This window comes from Oreochromis aureus, linkage group 3 (assembly GCF_013358895.1).
Source record: "Oreochromis aureus strain Israel breed Guangdong linkage group 3, ZZ_aureus, whole genome shotgun sequence".
Taxonomy (NCBI): domain Eukaryota; kingdom Metazoa; phylum Chordata; class Actinopteri; order Cichliformes; family Cichlidae; genus Oreochromis; species Oreochromis aureus.
In genome coordinates, this window is record NC_052944.1 from 56,341,411 (window position 1) to 56,367,830 (window position 26,420).

A 26,420-nucleotide genomic window follows, 5' to 3' on the forward strand; every position below is an offset into this window, starting at 1 on the left:
TCTGTTGGTTTTATGAGCAAACGGACACTGGTCCAGGTCAACAGGGGTGGGGGATCATCAGTCTCTCAAAACATTGGAGAGACTGATGATGACAGTACACAGGGTCATTCACCATTCATTTATATCTTTTTTATTTTTCTCTTATGCCTTGGGAGTTGATGCATTTATTACTTCTTAGCTGAACTACTTTAAAAGCCTTCAGTTAACCCAAACTGCTGCAGCAAGAATACTAACAGGGACTAATATATATTTAGTCCCCGTTAGTCTCCTATATTGGCTTTTCTTCACTGGCTTCCTGCTAAATCCAGAGATGAATTTATACTCCTTCTCCTCTTGAATAATCAGGTACTATAAGGTCATCCTTAATAACCTTAAAGTACCATATCACCCTATCAGAGCACTTCGCTCTCAGACTGCAGGCTTACTTGTTCCTAGATTATTTAAAAGTAGAATGGGAGGCAGAGCCTTCAGCTTTCATGGCAGCTTTCAACCAGCTCCCAGTTTGAGACGGACACCCTCTCTACTTTTAAGATTAAGTTTAAAACTTTCTATTTTGTTGGCATGATTTCCACAACATTTTTTTGTGAAATGCCCCATGTTGTTTTTGCAAAATTACTGCAAACAACCTGTTTTCTTTAAACCAGAGTGATGTAAATGTTCGCTTAACACATTTAAATGGAAAATCATAAGATAATAAAAAGGCACAGACATAGTAAAGAATTCCAGTACAGTAACTCCAATTACTGGAGGTGAGGCCTAGCTACAGTTGCGCATGTCAGCGTATGTGTCAATCACAATGCCATGAAACAACTATGTGGCAGGGAGGATTAAGATTAGGACTTAGATTAAGACTCATGAGTCAAGAAATGAACTCAAAGCAGGTTTAATGCTTGAGTATTTCATAATACAAAACTAAGAATCCAGGGAAACAGAGCAATAGAGGACAGAAATGAGGGAGACTGCAACAAAGGACAAGTGGAGACTAAAACAATAAATACACACCAGGTAATGAGGGTAGAGGAAACAGGTGGGAAATGCAGTGGGAACACATCAGATATAACAAGACAAGGAAAGTTAAACTCGATACAAAGCACACAAGACAAGACGCTATTAGAATAAAACAGGAAACATGACATTGAGACTAAAACTAAAAAAGAAATAAGAATTTGACGCAGAATCAAAATTGGAGGGACCATGACACACGCCCCTAAATTTTCCTAAAAAATCCAAATTGTGTCTACACCCACATGGTAGTTTGCAATACAGGTATCTTACCACATGATGGGACTGTAGTCTGGTTTGCCTCACACTTCACAGTTTCTCTAATGCTAAATCTCGTGGTTGTAGTTGCAGTGTTTTCAAGTCAGTGGACATATTTTATACAGACAATAAATAAGTGCAACAAGCTGCTAGTGACTAAATCATATGCAAGGGCGTTTTCAGTGCGGGACCATGTAGGCTACCTGCTTGCCTAATTACCAATTTCCAGTTTCACTTAAAGCCTAAAGCCTACAGCTTTGTCGGATAGCAGTTGCCAGGGTGGAAAATTAAGACGGAAGATTTTCATTCTTGAGTTTTGATCTATTTTGGAAAACAAACAAACAAACAAAAAAAACAAACCCACTGACAGCTAAGGATTAATAGTTTTTGATATCAATGTTCAAACTTTGCCTCAGATTTCAGTGTGCAAAAACATGGCCTGAAAGGGGGTCAGTTATTTCAAATAAATGTATCTTGAAAAGTGTTTGTAAATAATGTGAATATTTCATTATATATGTTGGTTATATACGTATATATGTACGTATATATGTTCAAACTTTGCACCACAAATATTTGAGCAAAATCGGAGATGGTTGACCAGGAAATATGTTACAAATTGGCTGATTTGAGGTAGAATGACCCTTAAGTTAATGACAGCCTTTCCTGGGCATCCAGCTCTTCAACATTGACAATTTATATATTTCATATTATTATTAAGCCATTGGATGCTGTTATGTTTTGGATTTTTTTTTTTTTTTTCATTTTTTGCATAGTCAAAGTCTTCAACAATAGATTTATATTTTTCAACTGAAATTATCTCACAACTTAGGTGATCCAAGTGATTGTAGCACATGCAAATCTTTTAACAGGGCAGTTCTTGCTAAGAAAACTGGTGCATACAAAAACCAAGAAGACCATGACAGACCCTGCAGCCATCTTTTTAAACTAAAGTTCAGACATAATTTCACAAGAGTTATAGTTTCATGGCTGTTTTTATTTGATCTGTTTTGACATAAGAACATATATGTTTGTGAATCCCTAACCCTAATTAAACTTTGTTTAGTGCTTCATATTAGCATCAAGCTGTTAAAACCATGGTAATACTGCTACAACACATTTAATGGGACCAACCCATGTACAATCCTGTAAATGTGATTTTAGACAAGTTATAAATGTGGGGGTCGAGAATTACATTTAATAAATGTACCAATTAACCTCTTCATTAAATATCAGGATCTTAAATCGTTAGACTCCACTGAGACCTCTTCTTCCATCTGATTTTCAGATCAAAATCCAAAAGTACCTCTTGTAGGAAGAAGAAAAGTGCAAATTTCTACTTATATTTGTAAACTTCAAACCATCAACTATTTTGAAATTTCTGCTCACAAAATGACAGATGATAGAAAAAACAAACAAACAAAATGCTTTGGTATCAACAATAAAGAATTTTTGGTCAACCAGCAAACATTTGGCCAAAAATTTTTGGATCAGCTGTGGCTTAGGTGGTAGAGCAGGTCATCTGCCCACTGGAACATTACGTATCCATAGGCAAGATACTGAAGCCAAAGTTGCCCCTGATACATACATCAGAGCATGTGTGAATGCTAGATTCCACTTAGACATAGATAAAAGTGCTGCATGAATGTGTGCGCTTTTGGGACAAGACCTGTAGTAGAAAACCGGCAACACCACCAACTCAACAACCACAACCAGATCCCACTTCTCAGTATTGTTTTAATCTCAGGTAGCAAAACAATTAATTGTTTCTAATGTGTGTAACCACTGTTCCTTACAGTGGGGAACATTATTAAACTCTCCAATTTTATTGTAGTTTCAGTTCTCTCTTGTTTTTTAAGATAGAGTCAGAATATAACCAAGATCCAGTTCCTTAAAATGGAGGAAATAATTACAGCCTCTAATTTTATGGTAGATTCATTTCTCTCTCTTATTTTAAGATAGAGGCAGAATATCAAAAATGCTGTGGTCAGATGAAGACAAAATTGCAGGTTGAACTCATGCCAAACAGCTCAAAGGTTTGGAGGGAGCGTAATGTGGACTATGACCCAAAGAAGACCATCCCCACAGTCACACAGAGATGGAAGCAGCTTAACAGCACAAAAATGACTCAAAACATACTGGCAAGGTAAGCAGTGGCTAAAAAATAAACCACATTAAGGTCTTAGAGAGGAATAGCTAGTCTTTAGACTTGCTAGAACATCTGTTGAGGGAGCTGAAGCTTGGAGTTTCCAAGCGGCAGCCAAGAAACCTAAAAGATTTAGAGAGTTTCTGTAAAGAGGAATAGGCCAAAATGTCTCACGACATGTGCGCAAACCTGGTGATCAGCTACAAAAAATGCTTATTATGGTGGAGTTTGGGTCAATTCAGGAAAAGGCATCACATTTTATGGTAAAATACTGTAATAATTATTATGGTATTTTTTTTATGCTATCAAAATGTGAAACGGGTCAAATTTCATTCAACCCGTATGTAAAAGTTGACTGTGACAGGTTGTGGTTTGTTGAGGGAACAGTGCTGGGGAAGGCCGGCTGGTAGAGTTGATTTTCATCATGCTAACCACGGCTTCCCTATTTCCAGCAGCAGCTGGTGTGGCAGTGTCTGAGGAGAGCTGAACATGAGCTGGCCTGAGTCAGAGCTATAGATTCTAAAGAGCCTTCGGCTAAAAACACTGTAACTATAGTTCCCTAAAAAGAATCTAGAGGTCTGTGTGTGTTACATGCCGGGGTTCATGTAACATTGACATAAAATGCATGAAAATAGCCAAGGAAAGCATGTCAGTCTTTTACTTGCAAATAACCCCACTATCATAGTATTGTCAATTAGCCAACAGCTGTGGTTGTATTCTTAAGAAATATCTTTCAAAAATGAAGTTCAAACATTATGTCACAAGAGTTGTGGCTTCATGTCTAACATATCATCTTTAACAGTTTTAACCACAGGAAATAAATGTTTGTAAAAACACTTCCAGAGTGTGAAAGGTGAAAAGTTTTGTTTTTATTTGTTGTACATTTAGGAAAATGAGTGCATTTATTCCAAAACAAATAACCCAAGGCAAACAGATAAGTGTTCATGAGAAGCTGGGTAAGGAGCCAGTGACTCTTGTCCTCCAAAATGGAAAATGGCCAACAACATTTGTCCCAGCTTTAAACGCCATATTTATTCTTACCAGCAGTAGCAAATGCTGGCTCTTCTAAGGGAGCCGAGCAAAAAGAGCCAAATCTTTGAAAAGAACCAAAACCTCTCAGATGGACATTAAAGTACCATACTTTAGGTAGGCACCTGGCTACCCAAAGTACTTGGTTGAGCAATATTTGAAAGTATGATATAGCTGATTATGTCATATAAAACTAGAAAAATTTATTTCTTGTTGTTGGTTCTTTTTCAACATAAATGCAAAAGCGTCCTGAAAGTAGCTGCGATGCTTAAATGCATGATAACTGAGGCTAAAGCCACATGTCAGATATAGAAAGTCACCAAGTCATTCTTAAGGAGGAAGTGGAAGTGAAGGCTTACCACTTCCCTGTGTCCCTGTGTTCTGCCAAGACTTCTGGCTTCAACCAGCACACAGTTCACAAAGCACTGGGTCTGGTATGCCAGATTAGGAGTGCATGTGGCAAGATTTTGGTCTTACTTTATTGCTGTTTTGTGCATTTCCACAAACATTATTTGATTATATGTCAGTCTTGCCTCTAACCAAGTATGTTTTCAATACAGTTTTCTCAATAAGGATGCACCTGTATGTAAAGTCTAGGTTAAGCCTAAAGGCATAAAAGAACTGCCTACTTTATGTAATCACTCTTCTTACGTGTTGTGGTTCCTGTTTGACCTGTTTTGTCACTATGGGGGGACTTCCTCGTCATCTAGAAGGCACAATACAGATAATATGACGATGTCCACACAATGCACCTATTGTTTTATTGAAATAAAAAGGTTGTGTTTCTGTGTTGATGACAGATGTAAACTGTGCATTATAACAAAATGTACACTTGATCAGCACATTATTAACGAGACAGAAAAAAAATCCTAGTGACTTTATTGTGGTAGGTAAATTTAATTTAAATATAAATATTTAAATGTAATACATCTTTTGCCAGGTTAGTAAACAGAAGTTGTTACTGTTATGTACTCTTTTCCTGTAAAATTAATATCAGGAAACAGAATTATTCAATTTTTGCACAGTTTTTTCCATCTGATCTACATATTGAAAGCTGTTGCCAGGACCTGGGGCTGGTTTCACCAACCATTTCACCAACCAGTCACCCAATTTTTTTTTCTTGTCTGTCCATTGGACATTGTTTCAGAAATCTCGTTGTTTGTTTAGATACAACTTTGCAAATCTAAGGCATGACGCTATATTCTTTGTAGAGAGGGAGTGTTCTCCTGCCAACTCTGCCAAACATGTTTTTGCCAACTGAGGCCTGTAGTGTCTAAGATGTAGCTCTCAGGGTATTTGTTTTGTTCTCTTTTACAGTGTCTCTGATCTTTGCAGGGTCTCATATTGGATGAATTTTTTGGGATGTCCACGCCGTTTCTTTCTCAGTTTAGAATTCTGTACTTTAGGTTGTTTGAAAATAGCTTTATAACTCTTACCTGATTGATAAGGGGCAACAGCTGCTACATTGCTCATGTCTTTAACCCCGGGGGGCTCAACACCAGGGGTCTCAAACTTAAATGAGCCACGGGCCGCTGCTGGCACCGCCATCTCATTGGAGGGCCACTTTAGTCTTCAAGTGGTACAGAAAAAAAACAAAAGAAAACAGAAAACACCCACTAATATTTCCTAAAAATCTGTTTTGTTTGGGTTGTTTTATTTCAAATATTGTATAACAAGACAAAACTACAAATGTTAACGCTATTTTTTTCACACTCTTAACTAACTGAAGCCTTTCATTGAACTGCCAAATAAACAAATTGGTCCTCTCTTTCTGGCCAGACACCTGGCAGCACTTCTGATATAATTTTGTTTGTATTTAACGAAATCAAAATGCAGACATAAGTGTACACGTTAGTTTTTGACTGCTAGTGAAAATTGTTTAGTGGCTTTTGCTCATTTGCTAAGGACCAGTTGTGTTTTTTGTTTGCTTTTTTTAAAAAACTGTGTATAGCAACAAAAAGCCTTAGAAAATTTTGTCTTTTTAGATGTAAATTTGTAAATATGTCTTTCCTTTTTCCAAACAAACATTTCCTTTGTGAATATGTTTTAGTTGCTGAAACCTGTTGAGTTAAAATATCAGGTGAATTATTTTTGCTTTTGGGTAATTGCTTTGGGTAAGCTGTGGGATGAAATGAGATCTGGACCTTGTTGTGAAAGAAATCATAGTATCCAGGCCTATTGGGATTTTAATTAATTCCCCTTGTTTTACATGGTACAGCCTGTAAGCCAAATACACAGGGTCAAGATCTTGAAAAGATTTTCTTATGATTTCTGCTGTAATAGTTCTTAAAGTATTTCTAATAAGGCGTGTTGGGGCGAACAGTCTGAGTCACTGAGATAACTAGGATAAATCGTTTTAGGAATAAGGACTACCACAATATTTTTCTATATAAAAGATATAAACCCAAGGTACTGAAACCCAGGACTGAGTTGTTGTGAAGAGATTTTCCAAATACTTTCAGTCAATGTCAAAGTGTTGACATTAAGGTGTCTGATACAATGATGTCGCTCTCAGATGAAAACTCATATTGTAGTAATTTAGGGACATTATTTCTCTCATGGCATCTAAAGCAGCGGTCCCCAACCTTTTATGACCGACAATATTTTCATGGATCAGCCTTTAAGGTGTCGCAGATAAATACAACAAAATAAAACCAGTATGGGTACCAAAAAAAAAAAAAGATTTATTCATAAAACAACGGAAATGTCCCAGGGAAACCGAGTTAACGATAGAAAATGATGCCCCCACCGAAAACCATAAATTTCACACCCAGGCCTCAACTCTCACGGCCCGGTACTAAACGACTCATGGACCAGTACCGGTACGTGGCCCGGGGGTTGGAGACCGCTGATCTAAAGGAAAAAAAAATATGTAATGGTACTGGGTCTGGAAGCCAGTTTTTGTGTTTTTCTGGGTTTTGTATATTCTTTGATTTCGTGTTTTTCATGTTCTTCTAGTTCTAGCTCCCTAAGTTTTTTTTGTATTTTTAGCGATTTCCTGTTCCCAGTTTTTTGTTGCTGTGCCTTCTCCTGTGTTCCATATATCACATCTAGTCAACTTTTCATGTCTGCTCTTCTCTGGTTCCAGCGTCTAGTCCGTGTTTCTGTCTTTGTCTCATGTTTCCTGTTTTATGTTGATAGTTCCTCGTCTTGTATATAGTGTGTTCAGTTTTGCTTCCTCCCAGTCCCGTGTGTATATTTGTGTTTCCCTCCTGATTCCCATCCCTTCGTTATCCTTTGTGTATTTAGTCCTTTGTCTTCTTTTACCTGTTGTCCTTGCGTCTGCGTTTCTTCCGAAACAGAATCTAGATCCTAGCTCTACTAGTAATTATCAGCCTATTTCAAAACTGCCATTTATAAGTAAATTACTGGAAAAAATTGTAGAAAATCAGTTCAGGTCCTTACTATGCAGATTACCGATTTTTGACCCTTTTCAGTCTGGCTTTCAAAAGCAGCACCCCACCGAGACTGCTCTCTTAAGGGTCTATAACGATTTGTTAATGGCTTCTGATGCAGGAAATTGTTCTGTGATCATTTTGCTTGACCTTAGCGCAGCCTTTGATACCATTGACCACAAAATCCTACTCAACAGGCTGAAGGTTTTGGCTGGTATATCTGGATCCACCCTAGACTGGTTTTTCTGCTACTTATCAGATAGGACCTTTTCTGTTAGGACCAACAGGTTTACCTCTAACATTGCCACCCTGACCTGTGGAGTTCCACAGGGTTCAGTTTTGGGTCCATTATGATTTATTATGATCTTTTTACATGCTTCCTTTAGCTAGCATTATTCAATCTATTAGTGACATTTCTTATCATTTCTATGCCAATGACATTCAGCTGCATATGTCCTTTAAGCCTCATCAGCTGGATAGGCTGTCCACCCTAGTCCAGAGCTTAACTCAGGTTTCTGATTGGCTTTCTAGCAACTATCTAGTATTAAACGCGAATAAGACAGAGACCATGATCATAGCTCCTCCTGAACTACATTGTAAAATCAATCAGGTTCTTGCCCCTTTCTGTTCCTCTCTTAAGTCAAATATTCAAAATCTAGGAGTAATATTTGATTTTTCTCTGGGCCTGGACTCATATGTAAAATCTCTGTCTCGTTCCTGTTTCTTTCATTTAAGGAACATTTCTTAACTGCGACATATGGTCTCCTCAGCTGAATTAGAAAAAATTGTTCATGCATTTGTGTCATCGCGTTTAGATTATTGTAATGCCCTGTTTACCAGCTTGGATAAATCATCTCTTTCTTGCCTCCAACCTATACAAACTGCAGCAGCCAGTCTACTAACACGTTCTAGCAAGCATGCTCACATTACTCCTATTTTATGTTCTTTACATTGGCTCCCAATTGATTTTAGAATTCATTTTAAAATTCTTGTTTTAACATACAGAGCACTCCAAGCTTCTTACAAAATACACTGCTGCTCGTCGTCTCCGCTCACAGACTCAGAGTCTGTTGGCTGTTCCCTGTACACGACTGAAGACCAGAGGGGACAGAGCCTTTCAGTCTGTGGCACCAAGGCTGTGGAACAGTTTACCACCACAACTACGTTTGGCTGACTCTGTGGAATCCTTTAAAAAGCAGTTAAAAACTTATCTTTTTAAGCAAGCCTTCTGTTGATCAACACTTTTAAAATTTAAAATTTTACATTTTTATTTACTTTTAATTTTTTATATTGTGTATATTGTCTATTCTGTAACTTAACTTTCTGTTTATTTTAATCTTTGTGTACAGCGCTTTGTGACGGCCTGTCTATGAAAAGCGCTTAATAAATAAACTTTACTTACTTACTTACTTTTCCCCAACACTTCAAGGTTTTTTGTTTAGTTTCCCCAGTTTAGGCATTCCTCTGTTTGGATTTGAAATCCATGTTTTTTTCCCCCTGTTTTGTTTTTCTGCATAAATAAATGCCCTTCGGTGTAAATTCAGATTCCATTCCCATTGTCTGCTTTTGGGTCCACATTCTCCTCCCTCCATGCCTTCTAGACGAGACAAAATATCCTAATTATGATGTCAAGGGCTAGCAACACATCTGCTTTGTTAAACAGGAAGAATATTTTGTTATATAAAATTGGGACTCCAGAAACACGGACAATAATACTAGATACAATATATTTTATCTCACTGAACTAAGGCTTAATCAGATGTTCTGTGGTTGTACTCTGTGGAAACAGTCAATATGTAAAATTTAGTCATGATGAGGATGGTTATTTGGTGTTGGTTGAGAAAGACAGATGTGCCATGGAGGTCTGGGTGGCATGAGTCATGTGAGCTATGTCTTGTTGTTTCAGTGTTAGTTCCTTATTTTGCAAATATGTAAATGGTTCAAACAGTATAAAAGCGCTGATCTTAGAGCTGTTCATCACCTTCTCACTGGAAGGCTGAAATTAGGGGTCGTGCTGAAAAGAAACAAGAGAGGACAAAAGGTTGGCCGCAAACTTTACTGTCATTTTTCTATCCTTTCTTTAACAGACTTCCAATCAATTTAGGGCTATTGTATTTCACAGATGCTGAACATCACCATGAAGCTGTTGACTGCATCTGCACTTCTTTGTGCAATGATGGCTCTGACCACTGCTGCTGGTCAGTATTGCAGTATATTGTACTAAATGTATACACATGTGCCATCATTCATATAAATAAACTGCATAATAAACACATTGTAATGTGATGCTTTAATTTGTCCTTCTCTTCCAGATGACGATCACAGCAGTGAGGAAGAGGGATCAGTTTCACCAGGTCGGTTGACATTTTCCAGATTTCTGTCATGTTAAACAGAAGAACAGCACTTCAATGTCCTGTCTACATGCAGCAAGTGAATTATTTTGCTTTGTTGGGTTTTTTAAAAAAAGTTTCAAGGATCTGGAGAGAAAGTATTTCAAAATAATATACCTTTTAAAATATTTTAAGATAGAGATAAACAAATATTTATTTTGTAAACTGAAAACATGTAAAGTACAAAAAAAGTAATTTTGTAATTTACTGCAAGGTGGTTTTACAGCTAAATGAATGACTTTCACTTTTTATCAATATTCTTTGCTTGTCTGTAGAAGAGCATCTTATTGAGAAGAGAGCCACGTGTCCTCGGGTTTTGGAGTAGGTATGGCAACCGATACTTCCAATACTTTCCACATCACCTGACTTGGGCTCAGGCGCAGGTAAAAACAGTGATTTAGAGTTACCATTTATTTGTTCTCTAAAGTCTAGCTTGGTTAAATCCTAAATATTTTGTTTACTTTGGATTTTCTGCTGTCTTTTGATCTCCACTACAGAGATACTGTCAGTCCAAGAATGCAAACCTGGCATCTGTACGCAACCTTGGAGAGTACCGGGCGATTCAGAGGGTCATATACCGTGCTGCCCGTTAACACGTACCGACATGGATTGGAGGCTCTGATGCTCAACAGGTATACTGCCCATCAACATTATACAAGGTCTGACAGTTAAACTCTAGTCATAGAGAATTGGGCTTTCAGAAATATTGTCTCTATGTAAATATGCATAGATTTAGCATGTAGCTTGTTTTTAATGTGTTATTGTCCAATTTGAACTGTTTTCTAGGAGCGTTATTGGTTTTGGATCGATGGAACTCGTTTTAGATATGCATACTGGTGTCGCAGAGAGCCTAACAATGTTAGGCACATAGAACACTGCCTACACATGGATTGGACAGGTAAATCCTCAAATAAAGTAATGTTTGGTGTGAAAACTAGTAAGAATGACAGGAAAGTAATACAGGTATAATATATATACATTTTTTTAAATGACAGCCATTGTATTATTATTTTTTATCATATAAAATAAAAATATTACATTATTTCAAATTATTTTAATATATATTAACTGAGTGTTGTGAAAATACAATCAATGCTATTATAAAAAGCAAATTGTTTAACAAAATGTTTAGTATAGATTAGCACGTGTCTACATGATCTTGGTTTCAATCACTTTTCATTTTTGATGCTTACAGGATGCAGGTGTATGAATGACAAACCCTGTAACTCCCGATACTCATTTGTCTGCGTCAGGAAAAGAAGATAATTCCTTGTCTGACACGAAGCCATAGTTCACCAAACAAAGAAGCAAATAATCTCAATTACCCCAGAAGAATCTGTTTTATATCTTTACCTCTTTTCTTTTGCTGTAACGCTACATAAGGAATGAATCAGCAAGCGACGTAACCTGGAGCTGGATTGTCTCTTTTAATAGGAGCAAACTGAGTGTGTAATGGAAAGAATGCTTTTAGGAAAACGTTGTCCCTGCATGAACTCTTCTTTCTCACCTTCATCATTAAACTCTTAAGTATTGAATCAAATTTGTCTGTGAGTCGTTGTGAGTCACATGTTACATCAGTTTTACGTAGTTGCCAGATTTAAATTAGGTTTGTTTCTTTAGTTTTTTTTAAATGGGAAGAAATTTCAAATATATTTATGCGCATGTTTAAGTGAAATTACAGCATTCACCTTGTTTTTCGAGATTCAGATGATTTCCTTTGCAGCTTACCCACACAATCAAACTCACATAACCTATAGTTTTCAAACACTAATCACAAACATTGTGATTTTGTGATCACAGATCCCCTAAATCATGTAAAACAGAAAGTACACCTTATTTCAATTGTAAGAGTTTATGGTCTTACAATTTAGACAAAGAATCATCCAGCACCTATGAGTTTAATATTAGCTTGGCGGAGTATTTAATTCAAACACATGGACCAATCAATATAAAATCCCCATTTTTGTGGAATAAATAAAAATACTGGTGGTGACCAGAGCTACCCCTCATCCTCTTAGTAGATGCATGTAAATGGTTCACAAGATTTTCAACAAACTTGGCCTTTGATTTTGACCTTCAGGTAGAGGTCACCAGAATTCAAAATCATCTGAGGTTATTAGCAGATGCACCAAAGGTATGAATGTAAAAATCCTACGCCAACTTGTTCTCAAGTTATTGCATTCTGAAATGTGGGTATCCATGCTGCTCGCCCACCCAGTGGTGTGATGACAATACCCCATCAGCCATAACAACATTTGTAAGTGTGCTAAGGAAATAACCTCAACAAAAAGAGAAAAGCAATAAAAAAACAAATGTATTGTATTGTAATTATAAACATAATGCAAGCAAACCCAGACTTCTCAGAAGAAAGAGCACAGCTCTACCTGTGAGTGTCCTAGTTGGAAATAAATGCATATTTACCTATCATGATAAATAGACATGTCTGTAGCCACGCAGTTAATATATCCTTGAGCCTGGCTGTAGATTGACTCACGGTAACTGAACAACCATTACCGATATTTTCTCCTTGATGTCTGTTCAGGATTATTCAGGAGGACTACTCGTCTCTCTTATAATAATCCTGCTGGAAGTGAACCAGTCACGATTACTGTGACTTTTGAAACAATTTCAGAATAGTTTTAAAAGAAGAGTAAATCTAAAAGTAAAATTGTGACTTTGAATATCTCACAGTTTACAGTATTTAATATCATCAAATGTTTCTAAGAATATGGTAAAGTCTCTGTGTGTGTGATCTTCTGACCTTCAGCCAGTACACTGTTTAAAAACAGGCATTATTCTGTGATTGAAATCAATGTATGGGCTCAGGAGTATTTCCAAAAACCATTGTCTCTGACCGCATTATTGTTTCAGGCAATTTCGTTATTCAACACTGGTGTTCGATCTCACTGCTGCCTTCAACACTGTTGATCATGACATATTAATTCAAAGGCTTCATGATTCAGCCGATTTAACATGTCACATTCTCAAATGTAGAAGTTTCTATAAGCAGCTTTAGATCTGTACAGAATTTCTATCAGAGACTCCTCAACGGTCTGTCCTTGGTCTGTTACTCTACATGTTCCCACTTAGTCATAAAGAATCATAATATATCCTGCCATTCCTATATAGATGATACGCTCCTGTATAATTTTGCTCTGATTATCTAACATCTGTTCACAAAAAGGAATATTAGGGCCACATTAAGAAAAATAAAATCCATCCATCCATCCATCCATCCATCCATCCATCCATCCATCCATCCATCCATCCATCCATCCATCCATCCATCCATCCATCCATCCATCCATCCATCCATCCATCCATTTCCCTCGCTTATTCTTTTTCAGGGTCGCAGGGGAGCTGGAGCCTATCCTAGCTGTCTTGGGGCAAGAGGCAGGGTACACCCTGGACAGGTTGCCAGTCTGTTGCAGGGCTAACACACAGACACAGACAACCATTCACACCCCCATTCTCACCTAAGGGCAATTTAGAGTTTCCAGTTAACCTATCCCCACTAACTGCATGACCTAGAACACGGACTTTCAAAGCAAAACAGCAAAACACGTGAACACACAGAGAACATAGAGACCTGAAATGTGGGACAGGAAGGCATTGAGTAGAGACACAGGACATGTGTTAATAGACCTCTCTGCATTGAATCACACTTGTTATTAATCTCTGTCTCTCTTCCACAGCATGTCTTTATCCTGTCTTCGTTCTTTCACCCCAACCAGTTGCAGCAGATGGCCCCGCCCCTCCCTGAGCCTGGTTCTGCCGGAGGTTTCTTCCTGTTAAAAGGGAGTTTTCCCATATGGAAAAGATATATATAAATCTTATAAAGTTTGTATCTGTCTTGTGTGAAACTTGTATGAAAAGCATACAAGAGTGAAAACAGATATAACATCCCTTGAAAAATTATATAAATGAAACTTGTATGTTTTGGATACTTAGTAAAACAATATATGAAAGTGGCCACTTTCATGAGTAAATCATATAAGCCTTATATGATTCACTATATGAAGTAAGCCAAATCTTATGCAAGTCTTTTATAAGTTTTTACTATTTCTTTTTCATGTGGGTTTCCTTCCCACTGTTGCCAAAGTGCTTGCTCATAGGGGGTCATATGACTGTTGGGTTTTTTCTCTGTATGCATTATTGTCGGGTCTACCTTACAATATAAAGTGCCTTGAGATGACTGTTGTTGTGATTTGGTGCTATATAAATAAAGTTGAACTGAATTGAATAGATACATAAACAAATTCTAAAGACTAAAAATCAAGAAATACTACAGAACTTAGGGAGTTAGAAATGCACAACAGAGACCAAAACACTAGCAGTGATAAATCATGATGAAATCAAATATTAATAATAACACAAAACACTGGGTCACTGACCCAGGACCTGACAGAAATATTCGTTGTCCCTGTCTCTGTAACACAGTTAGTGTCGGGAAGAGGAAGATATTTTTGTGGCTATTTTTATAATCATCATTACCATTTCATTATTAATAGTGATGTTGCATCCAGATGCATTCAGATGTTCAAATATATTGGTATTATATTAGTCTTTATTACAGGTCCAAGAACCTTGGTATCATCTTGGACAAAGACCTCAGTTTTACTAATCATATTAATAACATCACCAGGACAGTTTTCTGTCACTTAAAAATATATCAATAGTTAGAATATTTTGATCTTAAACTGACTCTGAGAAACTGGTCCATGCTTTCATATTAAGCAGGTTTTGCTAAAGTAAAATGAGATGTGCAGGACTGAAAGCATCAATAGGACAGCAGCTTGTTCAGAATGCAGCAGCAAGAGTCCTTAAAGGTTCACGGAAATGCAACATTATTAGTTCATAAAGCAATCCATGGTTTGGTCCTCTAATTCTAGTTCAGTGTCTATAATCCAGTTAGAGTTCTCAGGTCATCAGGTGCAGATCATTAGATCTAAATGTGCTGAGTGTGCCTGTCAGTTACTGTGGTCCTGTTCTTCAAATCAAGCTACCTGCTGACCTAAGGTCATTTACAATGGGTCTACATTCAAACCTTATTGTCAAAGGCTGATGCTCAAAAACAGTTTAAGTATAATGAAATATTGCTATTGCCCACATAGCAAAATTGGTATGGCCCGGATCTGGCCCACACAATGTGCTTACACATGGCCCACATATCGCAAAGAATGACGGCCCTTTTGGTACACTCACAAACCTGTCAAACCTGCATTTGAAACATTGGCTACCATAGCAGTATAGTATTGAAACATGGTATTTGGGTCTTCTTACTAAAATAGGAAAATAGGACTATAAATAGTGCCATGATTGCCAGACCTGGCCCACATCTGGCTGACATACACCCTGCCATGACACCAGTCAGTCAGAAGTGCCAGTTTGACACCAGATGTGGGCCAGACCTGTCTGCTATGTGGGTGTTAAAGCAAATGTGTTTGGCACAAGCATTCAGACCATGATTGTCAAAGCTGTGGCGTACACAGTGTTCTCTGTGAACATGTTTGTTAAATATTAAAAAAAGAGAACAAACAGAAGATGTCACCATTTCAAACTCAGTGCTCTTCCCAGATTGATGAGCAGAAACAGTTGCTTCTCTATGATCATTGCTGTCTTTGCAATGTGTCTGCCAAAACCTCTGCTTTTTAGAGGTACTTACACTTGCTAGTGATCAATTAACCAAGTGCACATGATTAATAATTTCCATAATTTCGTTGTACATATACAATGACACTATAGGGCTATTCTATTCTATTCTAAGTAGTAAGGGTGCATTTTGTTTTTCACACATTGCTCATGCATTTTAACTCAGTTTTTGTTTTATTTAATATGCATCGCACATAACTAATCAGGAAGCTGTATGTGAGACAAGTCTGTGACTGACAGATAAACTCATTATCGTGGTATCATCAGTTAGCCTCGGTTAGACTCTGAAGAAGTAGCAGCTCTCAAAACGTGCTTCAAAACTGAAGTCCAGACATTATTTCACAAGAATCATGGTTTCATCTTAAACTCACATGTTTAACTCACCTTCCACAGTTTCTGCTGTGGGAACATAACTGATTGTGAATGCCTGTTCAATATTCAGCCTTGTTTTGTGGTGCATAATGAAACCGAAAACAGCAGTAACTGTGCTCTAGAATGGCAATAGCAATTTTACGTATAGCACATTTCACTATATGTAAACTCAATGTGCTTAACAGAAGACAAAAACAAGTCAGAGAAAAATAAAGAAATAGTTATCTTGCATGAGAACCATGCAAGATAACTTGAAAAATTAAGATAAATAAAGTTGCCATGGCATCTCTGCTCTGTGACCTGTAGGCATACTGTGACAGGCCAAGGAGATGCACAGTTTCCCTTAGATTTAGTGATATTAGCATTGTCATTGTGACTAATACGACTAAAAGATGCTGTGTATAGAAAGACCTAATGAAAAACTACAAAGTCACCAAATGTCAACTTAGTTGACAAGATTAGCACAGATACTGTGAGATTTTATTTTATTTTATTAAGTCCCAGCTCACAAAAACAGTAGCCTCAATGAACTTTATAGTGTCAGGTAAAGACCGTACGATAATACGAGAAAACCCCAACAATTAGACGACCCCATGACAAATCACTTTGGCAGCTTGAAAATGTTTTCTCTGACAGAGCAGAAGGCATTTTCCTTTAAGTCGATGTCAACATGCTGAGGGCAAGTCTGACACTGATAAACCTTCATGGGACATCACTGTTTCCTGAAAGCATTTTTTAAAACTATCATAATGGAGTAAATGTGCTGACTTTGTTTCTTTTAGGAAAACAAGAGGACCAAAGTAGTCATACTGATTGTTTCTTGGAGGGATATTTCTTTATATAATATCATTACTTCGCAAACACTGGTAACAACAGTAATAATAATATGTTTTAATCTCGCTGAACACAGCTTCTTCTTTAACAGTGTCTTTTTCTAAAAGACACAGTAAGCCTTTATCAGATGTTCTGTAGTTGTACTCTGTGGGAACTTTTTGTTAACCAGTCAATGTAAAATTAAGACAGCATGAGGCAGTTATTTCGGTTTTTGTGAGGAAACATAGAAGTACAATGAGTCACATGACGTACATGTCAAAAATTATGAAATGCACTTGCAGAGCTACCCGTTGTGGCGACACCTTGTGGCGAGGGAGCAGATAAAAGTAGTTCCTGATTTAAACTAAGGAAAGAGTATAAAAGCACTGATGTCAAAGCTGTTAAGCATCTTCTCACTGGAAACCTGAAGCTACTGGGTGGTGCTGTCAAGAAATAAGAGACGATATTCAACAAAAGGTTTGCTGCAAAAACAGTTTATCTTTTCTTTTCTTTAATAAACTGTCAATCACTTTGGGTCTTCTGTTTTTTAAAGAGATTCTGAACATCACCATGAAGCTGCTGACCGTGTCTGCACTTCTTTGTATAGTGATGGTTGTGACCATTGGTGCTGGTGAGAAATGCAGTATTATTTATCAGAGTCAACATCTGCTGTCTTAATCTGCCCTGCTTTTCCAGATCAGGGATCAATTCAGTCACGTCAGTCAACATATTCCTGATTTTCCCCCAAACTCGTCTCATTTCTGCCATGCTAAACAGGAGAACGATATGTCAGTGTTATATATTATTTTAGCTACGTTTGTAGGAGAAAGGGTGGGGTTTTTTAAGAGTCAGGAAATTTTTTTTTTTTAAATTTCATTCATGAAATTATTTTCATGTACATATAAATACATTTATACAAAAAAAACCCCTTGTAATTACAAGAAAAACACAAATTGCTTTTACTAAAGTATTCTTTGCTTGTCTTCAGGAGAGCATCTTGTATACAAGAAGCACTGGTATTTGGGTTGGAGTAGATATGGAAACCGATACTTCCGCTACTTTCCCTTTCGCTATACTTGGGCGGAAGCTCAGGTAAACAGTTATTTGGATTTACCATTTACTTTTTCTCTGTTTGGTTAATTTTTTCTGAAGTCTTGCTTTGTTAAATCATAAATCTTGAAATTTCTGGTGTCTGTTAATCTTCACTATAGAGATACTGTCAGTTAAAGAAGGCAAACCTGGCATCTGTACGCAGCCTTGGAGAGTACCGCAAGATTCAGAGGGTCATATATCGTTCCACTCACAGTTACCCAGTTACATGGATTGGAGGCTCTGATGCTCAACAGGTTTACTACTCATAATTATGCATGGTTTGATAGTTAGAAAGATTATTCTAGCCAAAGAGAATTGGGCTTTGAAAAACAGTCTCTCTAAAAACAAGCTACATGCTGTGAATATTCAATAATGTTTTATTGTCCATTTTATTGCTTTTTCTAGGAGCGTTATTGGTTTTGGATTGATGGAACTCCTTTTACATACACATACTGGTGTCGTGGAGAGCCGAACAATGTTTGGCACAGAGAGCACTGCATGCACATGAACTGGACAGGTGAATCCTCAAATAAAAGTATAATTCTATGAATGCTGAGGGGAAAAAAGCTGTCAAAGTGTCCACGATTTCCCAAATAATTCTCATTTATTTGGCATGACAACTAGTAACAACACAGCTGTTGTATTTTTTTTAATTCAATTAAACTTGTTCTGTAAACAACAATTACACAGTGTTGTGTTTTTCACAATTTTTTTTTTATATTAATTTTTTTAGTATAGATTGGTATGTGTGTAAATAATCATGGTTTCAATTAATGTCAATGTTTGCTGCTTACAGGACGGAAGTGTATGAATGACAAACCCTGTAACTACCGATACCCATTTGTCTGCGTCAGGAAAAGAAGATAATTCCTTGTCTGACATGAAGCCATAGTTCACCGAACAAAGAAGCAAATAATCTCAATTACCCCAGAAGAATCTGTTTTATATCTTTACTTCTTTTCTTTTGCTGTAACGCTACATAAGGAATGAATGGGCAAGCGACATAACCTGGAGCTGGATTGTCTCTTTTAATAGCATCAAACTGAACGTGTAATGGAAAGAATGCTTTTAGGAAAACTTTATTTCCCTGCATGAACTCTTCTTTCTCACCTTTATCATTAAAATCTTAAGCATTGGATCAAATTGGTCTGTGAGTCGTATTTGTTGCATTTTATATTTTCATTGGTCTACTGCCAAACATTAAAGAAATCCATGTGTAAACTTCCCGATTTTCAAATAAATTGATGTTTTTATGTGCATATTTCATTAAATGGAACAACATTCACCTTTTTTTTCAGATTTAGGTGACTTTCTTTACAGCTTACCCACACAACCTATTTACACAGTCAAACAACACAAAACCTATTTCCATCTGTTCTCTTATTAGCTACCCTTATCAGGGTCATGGGTGACCTGAAGCCTATCCCAACTACCAGAGGCAGGGTACACCTTGGATAGATTGCTAGTCTGTTGCAAGGCTAACACATAGAGACAGACTACCATTCACACTCACATTCACACCTATTGGCAATTTAGAATCACAAATCAACCTAATCTCACTAACTATGGTAGTTCAGTGCTTAGCACGGTTGCCTCACCACTTTCAAATCCACCACCTGGCACAGAACACCTGACAATAGTCAAGGGAATAAAGGATTTTACTCTTAATTCTGCGCTTAAAATAGTGGCGACTAGAAGCATGTAAGCTTTTCTAAGGTGACTCCATTCCTTCCATACAATCATGTGAAACAGAATGTACTCTTTATTTCAATTCTAAGGTTTTACCCATGAGGACATAAAGAATCATCCCACAGTTTTAAGGTTAGCATTAGCATGGGGGATGATATTGAGTAATTACTCTGCACACAGAGAACAATCATTATAAAATCCCCATTTCTGTAAACTCCCTAGTCAATAAAAACACTGGTGCTACCCCTCATCCTCCTAGTACCGCAACTGTGGTATTATTTTGAATCCTAGGTGACTTTTTGTGTTTACAAGATTTTCTGAAAACTTGGCCTCTGACCTTGAACTTGATGTTGAGGTAAGTGGAATTTGGATTCATACCTTTGGTGCATATATTAACTCATTCTCCAGTTGTTGCCTTCACAAACTTGGGTCTCCATGCTGCCTGTCCGTGTGATGACAGTCAGCCTTTTACAGCTGAGGAGTAAAAACAGATTGAGATCCCCTGGCTCGTCTTTATCTAACAATGAAATAAAAGTATGCCATCCAGACTTTTTATGGGTAAAGCAATGCTGAGTGTTAAAGCAGAGTTTATCTACATGTGATTTTGCTCATAATTAAATTATCTCTCATTTTAATCAAAAGTATAATTAAATATGATGTGTAATAATATTACTAATCACGCTCAATACTTTAATTAGTGTATCAGTCTAACCGATATGATGAATAAGAAAATATATTCTGAGTAATGGGATGATCTGCATGTAGTCGTCTGTTTGTGCTAAAAATAACTGTGGCTGAGGAGAAATTGAGAAAAAAAAGAAATGATATTGAGTATATTTTGATTGGCAAACACAGAGTCATGAAGGAAAAAAGTAGTGCTATGTAACAGAGTTAAAAAGAAATCATGTTGGAGTCATAATATGGAGGGTGCCGAGTGCCAAAATGTTGGCAGCAGGAACGGACAAAAAGGCTCCTTCTGACCAGATATTTAAAGATTACATCACTATATGCCGGACTAAAAAAATTATTTGAAATGCTTTTGGCGACACACAAACAGGGTATCTTTTAAAATGTAGGTACACTTTGGGTGCACACAAGTCCAAACAGCCTGTGTGTAGGCCTAGTTGATACTAAGAAACCTCCGCTAAAGCAATAGCCACCAGACCAAAGCAATGGTTTTGACTCAATCAGTGTTGATTCTACCCCCTACAGTTTACCTACAGGCCGTACAGAGAGTCACAGTAACTTTCTTTAGAATAGAATAGAATAGAATAGAATAGAATAGCCTTTATTGTCATTGCACAGGGTACAACGAAATTGGAGTGCCACTCCCTTGGTGCAAAATGCAATAATAAATATAATAAATAAAAAATAGTAAGATATAAAAGGTACAATAAAACAAACATAAGTACTCAAACAAAAGTAAGTATGATATTTACAGGATAGCAGCATTAATATAATGACAGTATGACAGTATGAATAGCAGCATAATATAATGACAGTGACAGTATGGTATGGCTAAGCAGGTTCAATTGTTTTTGTGCTTATTTGCAATGGTGATAGCTCTGGGAAAGAAGCTATCCCTGAATCTGTTTGTTCTGGTTTTATGTGACCTGTACCGTCTGCCTGACGGTAATAGTTCAAACAGTTGATTGCTGGGGTGAGAATGGTCCTTGATGATATTGCCAGCTCTGCTGAGGTACCGAGAGTTTGCAATGACCTCCAGGCTGGGCAGAGAGCAGTCAGTGATCTTCTGGGCTGTGTTGATGACCTGTTGATGACCTGACCTGTTGATGACCTGGGCTGTGTTAAGATGAACAGTTGGTTTTTATATACCACAACGATAAAACAGTTCAACCTCAGATTTGAACACATTTAGATAAATTTGCGATCTTGGAATTTATGTAACTATGATGAACTTTCATTTCTTTAATTTTCTCTTAGGTTTTCCACACACACCTTCCTGTCCTCAATGTTTTCAAAGACCTTAGCATCAATTGGACGAACCTGGCCACGACCAGCCTCTTTCCTAAGGTACAGTTTGGTGTTACTGTTTGGGACATTACCAAGGACAGTGGTCATTAACCCCTGACATGTTGCAGGGACATTTTTTCATCCCAAATACCAGTATACTGCAATACAGGTCCTTGTGAGCTCCTATTTCTAAACTATATATTTTAACTATCCAGGCACATGTAATATCATGGCTCTAGCTCCTGGCTCCTATCTAGACTGGCAACATAATCACTGTTTCTGCGTCCTCCCAAAAGAGCACTGAAGTAAGGCCAATAAGTATTAATTCAAATTATGAATGTAATTAGCCAAGAACACTAGTCTTTGGCTTAATGAGAGTGAGGCTTCAGAGTGTGGTCAAGACAGCACAAAAGACCAGCGGCTGCCCTCTCCCCTCCCTGATGGACATTTATTCCTCCCGCTGCCTCAGCAGAGCAGCAAACATTATCAAGGACAGCTCCCACCCTGGCTTCACCATGTTCAGCCTGCTTCCCTCAGGGAAGCGCTACAGGTGCATCAACACAAAAACCCACAGACTCAAAAACAGTTTCTTCCCCAAAGCGATAACCACCCTGAACTCACACATGCACCGATAACACAGCCCCCCACTTCCCACTTCCTCTATGGACCACCACTATTTATACCAATTCCATGTGCAATAACTCAACTGTACATACATAACACTATTTATTACATATTACTTATGGCTTGTAAATTGTACATTTTATATATATATACACATCTTCTTCCATATGTTAATACTGTCCATATGTATATAGCGCTGCAGAACTGTACCCCCCCCAGCATGTTTACACTGAGTAGGAGATGCTCTGTATCTCATTGTACAACTGTATAGTGACAATAAAGGCATTCTATTCTATTCTATTCTAATGCTTAACTGCATATTTACCTATCACAATGAATAGACATGTCTGCAACTACATAGTTCATACTGTCCTGAACCTGGCTGTTTGATTGGCTCATTGGCAACACTATTTCTACTACATTATTTTCACTTAGATTTCTGTTCCATTAAGTAGAAGGTATATAGTTTGTTACTTTACTGCAACTTGCAGTATCAGTATTTGGGCACATGATGGGGCCGTTGATGTTGCATGACTTTTTAATTTTGGGGGAAAAAAATATTTCACCCTATTTTGGGGTAGCTTTAGGGTCCCTAATAATATATCAATCATAAAATTTGACACCCTGCCCTCCCCAACTCCCCTCAAGGCAACATTGTGCGACAAGGGTAGTCAAATCAGAGTTATTCTATAATAAGTTTTATTAGTACAACATGGATGAACAAATAAACAAACAACAAATAAACGATGTAAACATTTCACAGAACAATAAAACACCAAAATACATCCAACATTTGACCCTAACCCCATGCACGCGTGCACACACACACACACACACACACACACACACACACACACACACACACACACACACACACACACACACACACACACACACACACACACACACACACACACACACACACACACACACACACACACACACACAATTACTTTACCAACTGACCCCTGAGCTCCTAAGTGTTCCTCAAACCTGGTTCAGGGATCTGAACCAGATCCCTGAACCCTAACTGCACATTCCCTTGGTTTCCTTCCATAAAAGGTTTTTACGTCTATGCCCCGTAATTATGAGTAGATTGTAGAGTAAAAAACATTTACTATGATCGTATAAATGCACACAAACACATCTCTACACACGTATGCTAATGCATTATATTGCCTGAAAAAAATTAGGCTAACTGCACAGTGTTGCCTTGAACAGTTTTACTGTATAAATAAACTTAAAAAAGTAGAACAAACAATCAAATATACTACTTAACATATTTATACACATACAAGTATTTTTAATATACATTTATTTCACTATGAACATGTAAAATAGTGATCTTTATCTTAACTCCTAATGGAGATGTCTCTCATGTAGTGCAGCTTGCAGAAAGGGGTCCCACCCACCCCCAAATGAAAGTCACACCACCTTCAACTCATCATTTTATTGGAAAGAGATGTGTCTGGTAGCATTATTTGAAAAAAAAAAATTTAAGGGCCAGTGTGAGGCATGAAAATGTGGTTTGTTGCCTCAGGGCAACGCTATGCAGTAGAGAGATATGTTGATGATTCATTTGATAACAGGAAGCAAAAACTGTTGAAATGGCATGACCAGGTTTCTAGGTAATGGACATGAGGATGGTCAAGATAATAATCCTAGTACTACAACAACTATTAACCACTGCAACTGTTAGTAATAATAATAATAAATGGTCTCTAGGCATGTGTGACTATGCCTTGAAGTAAGAGCATCCAGTGCAGTTTTCTTTAGAAAAGGTTTAAGTATTGCATTTTAAAAGACTGTGACAGAGGCAGTAGGCAATGAAAATTTTAACTGCAGACCAACAATCAGAGGTACTTCTTTCACAAATTAGTAAATGGTAAATGGCCTGTATTTATATAGCGCTTTCTAGTCCCTAAGGACCCCAAAGCACTTTACATATCCAGTCATTCACCCATTCACACACTGGTGATGGCAAGCTACATTGTTGTAGCCACAGCCACCCTGGGCGCACTGACAGAGGCGAGGCTGCGGACACTGGCGCCACCGGCCCTCTGACCACCACCAGTAGGCAACGGGTGAAGTGTCTTGCCCAAGGACACAACGACCGAGACTGTCCGAGCCGGGGCTCGAACCAGTAACCTTCCGATTACAAGGCGAACTCCCAACTCTTGAGCCACGATAGTGGAAGTGATGTTGATTTGACAGGTGGAGGAATTCAGGTGGTATGTTATCTTATGTAATTCTTTAATTGTGATCTCTTAAAATAAAATAAAAAACATAGACAGCTCAGGGTTCGGTACAGGTGAAGAAATTTGTATGTCTTTTTGTCTTTTTTTGTATTTCTCCAAAAGTTGATTCTGTTCATCTGGACGTAGCGTTTTGTGGGAGAAACGTTTCGTCACTCATCCAAGTGACTTCTTCAGTCTCAGCTGACTGCAGGTTTCCCCAAACCTTATAACCAGTACATTTGCATAATGAGTGAAACCAGCCCACTGAAGGAACAATGGGCTGGGAGGTCACCTTCATCATAATTATGCAAATTTTCATGACCATTAATCAACAACCACTGATCAAAGACCATGAGTACCATTCACAGAGAGTTGGCTGCAATCACAGCATTGTAAGACGAAAGAGAAGAGATGTAAGAGAAAACAAGTTATGGGAGTTCAGCAGTTCACAGTTGTTTTGAATCATTTTAGGGTGACTGGTACAGTCATTTGTGTTAAGTACAGCTGAATTGAATGAAACTGGTTTGAATTTAATTGATACAGGAAAGGACATGTAATGATACTTATTGCGACACTAAAGCATTAAATACCAATCAGAAGCTGACAGTATTTGACATACAAATGCACATGCATTAAATCTGACACCAGTGTAACATTCGCAAAGACTCTCAAGGACCAGACATTTTGCTCTTACCACAGTTTATTGAGGAGGTATTGTAATAGGGCAGTTAATGCCATCCCAAACAACTCACTCTTCAACTCTCTCACTATGTGGGTATCCACCAACAGTATTCCTGATATGCCAGTCCTCTCTGTTTTTTAGTGTTGTATGGGAAATAAAACAATAATGAAACAAGATTCAGAGATGATTCAAAGGAAAAATCAGGTACTTATGAGGGGTCCCCTATCAGTAAATCCTACATGGGTCATATAGGCATTTAAGTAATCTTTTAATACTGGATCACTGGTTTCAGTTCATAAGACAAACGAAAGATCCACCAAGCATCAGACATTCATGGCCATTATTTTCTGTTTTCTTAACCATACAACACAAACAGATAACCAAGAAGAGGATGTCTAAGTCTAAATTGTAGATAAACTCATTATTATGGTTATTATCAGTATTAACCTTCAGCCCTAGCTGTTACAGAAGTGACACCTTTTGAAACACTGTCTGAATCTGAAGTTCAGACATTATTTCACATTATATGAATTTCAAGACACATCAATGTTTGTTAAAACCCCAATAACCTTGCTTCGTTTTTAAGACCATATTGATTATTTTGTATATTTGGGGTCACTTCAGGATAATAATTTCATTGAAAAGAATTATATTTAAGGTATTTTTACTAGAAGAGCATATTTAAGTCTGTGACCTGCGCATAAACTCTTTATCATGCTATCATCAATTAGCCCACAGCCTTTGTAAAATTCTGAAGAAGGAACATCTTTCAAAGATAAAGTTCAAGCATCATTTCACAAGACGTATGACTTAATCTCTAACTCACTATGTTCAATTGTGTCCAACACGTGAACATATTTGATCAGCACTGAACTTTACTTTGTCCTTCATTCTTAAAAGCCTGAAACCAACAAGCTGCTAAAACAGCAGTGACACTGCTAAAACTAAAATACTGTATATCTTAAAGAAAACTCCTTAAAACCAATTTAAAATTATTTTATTTTATTCATAAAGTGCTAACTAACAACAGTCGTCACCTCAAGGAGCTTTATATTATATTTCAATATC

The 26,420-nt window shown here is 37.4% G+C and overlaps 1 protein-coding gene and 1 long non-coding RNA gene across 2 annotated transcripts; both read left to right on the forward strand.

Annotated features, from left to right (window-relative positions):
- The first annotated feature begins 9,957 nt into the window (after positions 1-9,957).
- On the forward strand, positions 9,958-10,839 carry LOC120436041. Its single transcript, XR_005610073.1, has 3 exons — positions 9,958-10,025; positions 10,140-10,181; positions 10,715-10,839. It is a non-coding gene; the product is annotated as an uncharacterized LOC120436041 (long non-coding RNA).
- A 6,633-nt stretch (positions 10,840-17,472) lies between these two features.
- LOC116317416 (ladderlectin-like) lies at positions 17,473-19,276 on the forward strand. Its single transcript, XM_031736172.2, has 6 exons — positions 17,473-17,531; positions 17,608-17,685; positions 18,043-18,146; positions 18,266-18,400; positions 18,552-18,663; positions 18,943-19,276. Exons 2-6 carry the CDS (start codon positions 17,625-17,627, stop codon positions 19,011-19,013), a joined length of 483 nt encoding a protein of 160 aa, XP_031592032.2. The 5' UTR covers positions 17,473-17,531; positions 17,608-17,624; the 3' UTR covers positions 19,014-19,276.
- The last annotated feature ends 7,144 nt before the right edge of the window (positions 19,277-26,420 follow it).